The sequence below is a fragment of the Sinocyclocheilus grahami genome, unplaced genomic scaffold, assembly GCF_001515645.1.
Source record: "Sinocyclocheilus grahami isolate Dianchi unplaced genomic scaffold, SAMN03320097.WGS_v1.1 scaffold1520.1, whole genome shotgun sequence".
Lineage (NCBI taxonomy): Eukaryota > Metazoa > Chordata > Actinopteri > Cypriniformes > Cyprinidae > Sinocyclocheilus > Sinocyclocheilus grahami.
The window spans coordinates 5,912-11,592 of record NW_015506699.1 but is presented as its reverse complement, the minus strand read 5'-3'; the positions used below and the strand labels follow the sequence as shown (position 1 = coordinate 11,592).

Genomic DNA, 5,681 nt, shown 5'->3' with positions numbered 1-5,681 from the left:
TATCCTAACAAACCATACATCAATGGAAAGCTTATTTCATTCAGCTTTCAGATTATGTTTTTTTTTTTAAATGTACCCTTATGAATGGTTTTGTTGTCGAAAATGCAAAGCAGACACCGGTGATAAGCAGAATAGTACGAGTTATAACTTTACAATAGTTTATTAGGCAGTTTCTGTTTCACAAATCTATACCTGAGACATATGAGCATTATTTCTGTATCTATTTAATAGGTAAAATACCATCTTAAGCTGGTTTTGTGAAAGCAACACATGACGTTTGGATGTTTGTAGCTGTCAGAGGAAACTAGGATTCTGATTGGCTGAGGATTCGGTGTTCAGTCTTTCATCTGATCAATAGTGTGATAGATCGACTCTTGAAGAGAATCAGCTGTGAGACTCTGATACACTTGACTCTGTCTATTGCTGTCCAGTTCTGTGTAGATCTGATCTTTTGTTTGTGCTGAAACAACATCAATGTAGTCAGCTGGTTCTGTGTTTGTATAATCTGGGTTTGTGGGTCTATAAAGTTCCTCTTTTTCACTTTGAACTTTGGGTAAGTCTGGAAGGTCACGGTGTGTTCTCTGGTGGCCATCCTATATGAAAGAAATATATATGATCAGGTTAATCAGAAAATGATATGCAGATAACAGTATGATAAGCTGTAGAAGTTCAGGAACTCACTGGCACTGGGTTTGATATAGTCCTGGTGCAGTGGAGAACAGAACCTGATCAGAATGGATAAAGATTTAAGTGACTGATTTTTCTTAAATGGATCATTATAATGTTATATTATCTATTATACCACGAATAGATGTGTAGTCTTGTTTGTTCTTGTTTATTTTTTTATTTTTTTTAATGATAATGGAAATAAGTGTTTTGTAAGTAAAATAAGTGTTCAGTTATTTAAAATGTTGTTATTTCTTAGTTGCTGCTATAAAATTATATTATGTATATTTTTGGCATTATATCAGCCATGTTACTCTGAAGATTTTCACGTTAAAGTATCATGGGCTTCAACAGAATGTGAGCGTTAAAGGGAAGTCTAAGTGACTTTCTGTATCAGGTGAGACATATTAGCATGTGTTGATCATGTGGTTTCAAATAAATCACGTGGTGTTGGTGTGCTTGAGATGATCCACAGAGATCTGCTCACCTGAATTACTGCGGCTGTTGTGCTTGAGGACTTGAAACAGGCCGAACAGACACACGAAAAACAGGGCGCCAACACACATCAAAGCCACCATCATCATGAACATCGAGTAAGACTCTGTTGATACAAAGCTGACAATGACTTGCCTGAAAAAAGCAAAACCACATGCTCTGTGGGTGTGTGTGTGTGTATGTGTGTGTGCAGGGCCATTTCTAGGCATAGGCGAGCTAGGCGGTCGCAACTGGTGTCTGAAAAGAATTATATATATACAGTATATATATAATTTGGGGGGGGGGGGCAATAGGGATTTCGCCTAGGGCGTCAAATTGGCTAGAAACGGCCATGTGTGTGTGTGTGTGTGTGTGTCTGTGTTTCGTAAACTCGCCACCAGGCTCTTCCGGGAACAGGTCTGTGGTTTGCTCTTGTGGATGTTCTGCACAGAAAACAAAAGTGAAAGGTGTGTAGTTAATCCTCATATACAGAAACCTCGGCTGGCATTCATTTACCCCCGTATGTGTGTGTGAGTTCACTTCCCACACTGACTCATTACGAGACGTGTAAGAGGAAGACCATGCTGTATCACATCCCATCTGAAACCCATATGAGGCTCAGTGGCACCTCAAAAATCCCCATAACTGATACACGTCAGTGTTTATGATGCCAAACAGATAGTTATCTCAATTATAATCATAACATGGGTTTGTGACAAATGGACATGTATGTTTTATTTATTTATTTGGTCATCATGAAGGTTTTAGGTTTCACTATATTATTTCAATAGTCCTGCTGTGTAACAATGGTTATAAAATACTAATTGTCCATTGTATCATGGTTCAGTTGACAGTAAGTCTCATAAACCACATGCACAATGTAAAAGCAGTTGTTTAAAATAACTTTAGATGGAGACCGAATGTACTTTTTTCCAACAGTTAGACTCCCTGCTGCATTCATGCAAACTGATAAAGTTTCTTGTTTATTAATGCTAAAGATCTCTTTATTATGCGTAGACATCACACTGGAGAGCTGAATAATTGAACATGGAAGTAATTCCTTATAAATATTACAAGTTTATTCGATTGTAGAAGGTAAACCTCACCAATTCCAATCATAAAGGATATTTAATTTTATTTGTTTGTATTTTCACGTCTATCGCGGTTACTTTTAACGTAAGGTTGCAGTGTTGCATTTTTACACAAGTTTCTGGTGTTCATGCGTTTTTAAACTTTGCCAGTTTAAAGTTTAAAACGATGTTAAAATGCAATAAGACGTAAGATAACTCCATTCGGCAATCGCATCGCTCTGATTTTCCGAATTTTGAATGTAAATCCGGCTCTGAAATTACAATGCATCTAAAATTTTCAGCAAAAATAACTGTTGTGATTTAGATCGTTATTGTGAAAAATCTGGTATTTTATGTTTTGGTCCTATTGCTCATCACCCCTCCTTTGTTTTTTTTTTTTGTTTTTTTTACTTATCTATTTATTTATTTGCTTAATTTTTTGGCTATTTTTAAGGTATCATTTCATGATCAAATGTTTGACCAATTTGATAGTGCCACTCATTTAAATATATTTTTTCTTCTTTGTACAATTTCCACAATAATTTTAACACAATTTTAACAGATAATTGTGTTTATGGGAAAAAAAATCTGTGGTTTTTGCTGTAAATAAATTAATAAACATAAAGCCTTTTTCTTTGAGGACAGTAAAATTACACATCACATCAACTTTTAAGGACATTGAGCATAGTGCATATTCAGCTATTGTGTATCTCACCTTTGGTGACTGTTATCCAGATTGCTGAGGTGAAATCTGGCAGCAGAGCGATATCCACACCACACCAGTACTTTCCCGAGTCTTCTGGAGCCAGTCTAGAGATGTTTGCTGTAAGAAGATGAGCATTGGTGTCATCCAGAAGAGTGACTCTCCCTCGTTCAGACCTCGTCTCTGGTTGGGTGGTGTGAACACACTGAAGATCTTCTGGGGCAAATGAGCCACTCATCTGGCAAAAGTACTTGCTGTTGTTCTCATAGGTTTCAGGATAGCTGCAGCTTACTGAGATGTTGCTTCCCACAGATCCAGTGATGTTAACAGCCAGCGAGTTCTCCATCAGCCACAGTGCTGAAAGACCAAGAACTGCTGACAGATGCCATTTCAGAGTTAGTATGGTGAATTTTGGAGTTAATCAATGAAATCAAGCACAGTGAAGAGTAAAACATGCTATTCTCACACACTGAATATATTATGTCAGATATCGTACCTGAGAAACTGATGGACGTGGAGGTTCTCATGACTGCCTGCTTCAACCTCAACTCACACTACCTGTTCTCACGCTAACTATTTGGTAGATATTGTGTGTGTGTGTTCAGTTGTGTGTGAGTTACACTTCCCTAATACACATGGTTAAGTAAACACAAACACAGTGTCAGTCTGATCTGAAAAACAGCTCCCTCTTCAGGGCAGCAAAGGTAAAGTCTGGCCATCCTCAAGGTTAAATGATTAAAGGGGTCATATGATGTGATTTCAAATTTTCCATTCTCTTTGGAGTGTTACAAGCTCTTGGTGCATAAAGAAGATCTGTAAAGTTGCAAAGACTAAAGTCTCAAATTCAAAGAGATATTCTTCATAAAAGTTAAGAGTCAACCACGCCTACCTAAAACGGCTCGTTCCAACACGCCCCCACCTGTCTATGTCACAATGTGGGAAGATTTGCATAACGCCGCCCAAATGTTCACACAAAGAAAGAAGGCGTAACTTTTATTCTCACTGTAGTATTGTTGTTGCCATCGCCGCCATGTCGTGAAGGCGCTGTTTGTTTCCTTGTGAAAGCGAAACTACTTTGTTTGGCTTTCCGAAAGAGGACAATATCCGCTTCGTCATGCCTGGAGCTGATCCGTGCTGGTCGCTGAGGAAATAAATCAACTTTGCACTGTGGATCGCCGGATCGGCTTTCACCATGGACGAAGCTCGAGTCCAGCCCAGGGTCGTCACATGTGGTTGCCGCAAGCCCGTCGGACGCTCCTTCGTCGAATCCGCCGGCCACGCCGTTCTCAAGCCCGTCTGCCTCTGCTCCTGGCCAGCAGGTGGCCAGCACCCCTGTGCGCTTCAGCACACTTAAAAGAGCCATCTCTAAAAGAGCATTCTTGGGTGGATGTCTTTTTAAAGATGCCTTTTTTCACCCGTGCGTTTCTGGATGCCGTCGGTACCTGGCGCCGGGTGATGGTCACAATCGCTGCCTCAAGTGTCTGGGCGTTAAGCACGTTGAGGCAGCGTTTGTGGACGAGTCATGCTCTCATTGTTATGGACCAGGCTCCGTTTCTTGTAAAGGGGTGGGGTTCCCGTGCCTCTGCCTAGCTCTAGTGTTCCCCCTGGCAAGAGCCAGGGGGCCGCTACTTCTGGCTGTAGCCGGACTGATCTTACGGTGACGGTGAGGAATTCCCCTCTAAGGAACCAACCTGTGAGGGCTCCTCTTTCCACCAGCACTTTGCAGCCAGTGGAGCTGCCCAGGGAACAGGCTGGACCCTCCTGTGGGGTACCACTTGTATCCTTCGGCGCTCCCCCCGATGATGGGTTGTCGATTGCTGCATCCCTTTGTGGTCTCTGGGACGTGCGATGTCCACTATGGTGGTCCAGGAACGCCATCTCTGGCTGTGTCTGGCCGACATGAGGGAGACCGACAAGACTCGGTTTTTAAATGCCCCCGTGCTTCAGGACTTCAGCTCAACTCTTTGTCTGTTATGGAGGCCGGCAGAGGGAGAAGGTTGTCTCCAAGCAGAGGATGGCCCACTGGATAGTGGATGCCATCACCCTGGTTTATCAGGCACAGGGTGTGCCCTGCCCATTCAGGTTGCGAGCTCACTCTTCTAGAAGTGTTGCATCCTCGCTGACAGATATTTGTAGAGCTGTGGGCTGGGTGACCCCCAACATGTTTGCTAGATTCTATAGCCTTCGTATGGAGCCGTTATCCTTCTGTGTTCTCACCTCAAACGGGCAGAAGCACTGAGAGGCCCCGGTTAGTGTCGACTTGCTATAACTGTTCCAGAGTGTCCATACTGTAGACCCTGTTGAGCTCCTCCTAGGGCTGCACGATGAATCGAATGCGATTGTCATGCGCATTTTGTTAAAAAATCCAGTTCTGTAATCAGCAGTAAATCATCATCACGTGCTTTCAGATGGAGCAGAATTTACTACGCATAGCCGTAGTTCACTTACAAGTTACGCAAAAAGATCACCGACGATTTCATTGCGCGATTCTGAAATCGAAGAAATCGTTTGCGATAATGACAGCTGTTTGCATAGCTTCTCAGTGAACTACGGCTCTGTGAAGTAAATGCTGCTCCATCTGAAAGCATGTGAAAATACCACATTTAATAACATATTTTTACTCCAAACTCACTTCATAACGTCAGTCGAGTGTTTGAAATAAATCCTTCTGTGAGATGATGTGGCTTCTTACACAGAATAAGGCACGCAACATATTTCATAGTATTTAAGCAGTGATAAAGGCATTGCATTATAAATATACTTTATTT

The 5,681-nt window shown here is 41.7% G+C and overlaps 1 protein-coding gene across 1 annotated transcript; it reads right to left on the bottom strand.

The window, feature by feature from the left end:
- Nucleotides 1-254: 254 nt before the first annotated feature.
- On the bottom strand, nt 255-3,450 carry LOC107570900 (uncharacterized). Its single transcript, XM_016257178.1, has 6 exons — nt 3,410-3,450; nt 2,926-3,285; nt 1,536-1,583; nt 1,154-1,267; nt 682-725; nt 255-593 (listed from the first exon to the last, which is right to left on the bottom strand). Exons 1-6 carry the CDS (start codon nt 3,438-3,440, stop codon nt 336-338), a joined length of 855 nt encoding a protein of 284 aa, XP_016112664.1. The 5' UTR covers nt 3,441-3,450; the 3' UTR covers nt 255-335.
- Nucleotides 3,451-5,681: the final 2,231 nt, after the last annotated feature.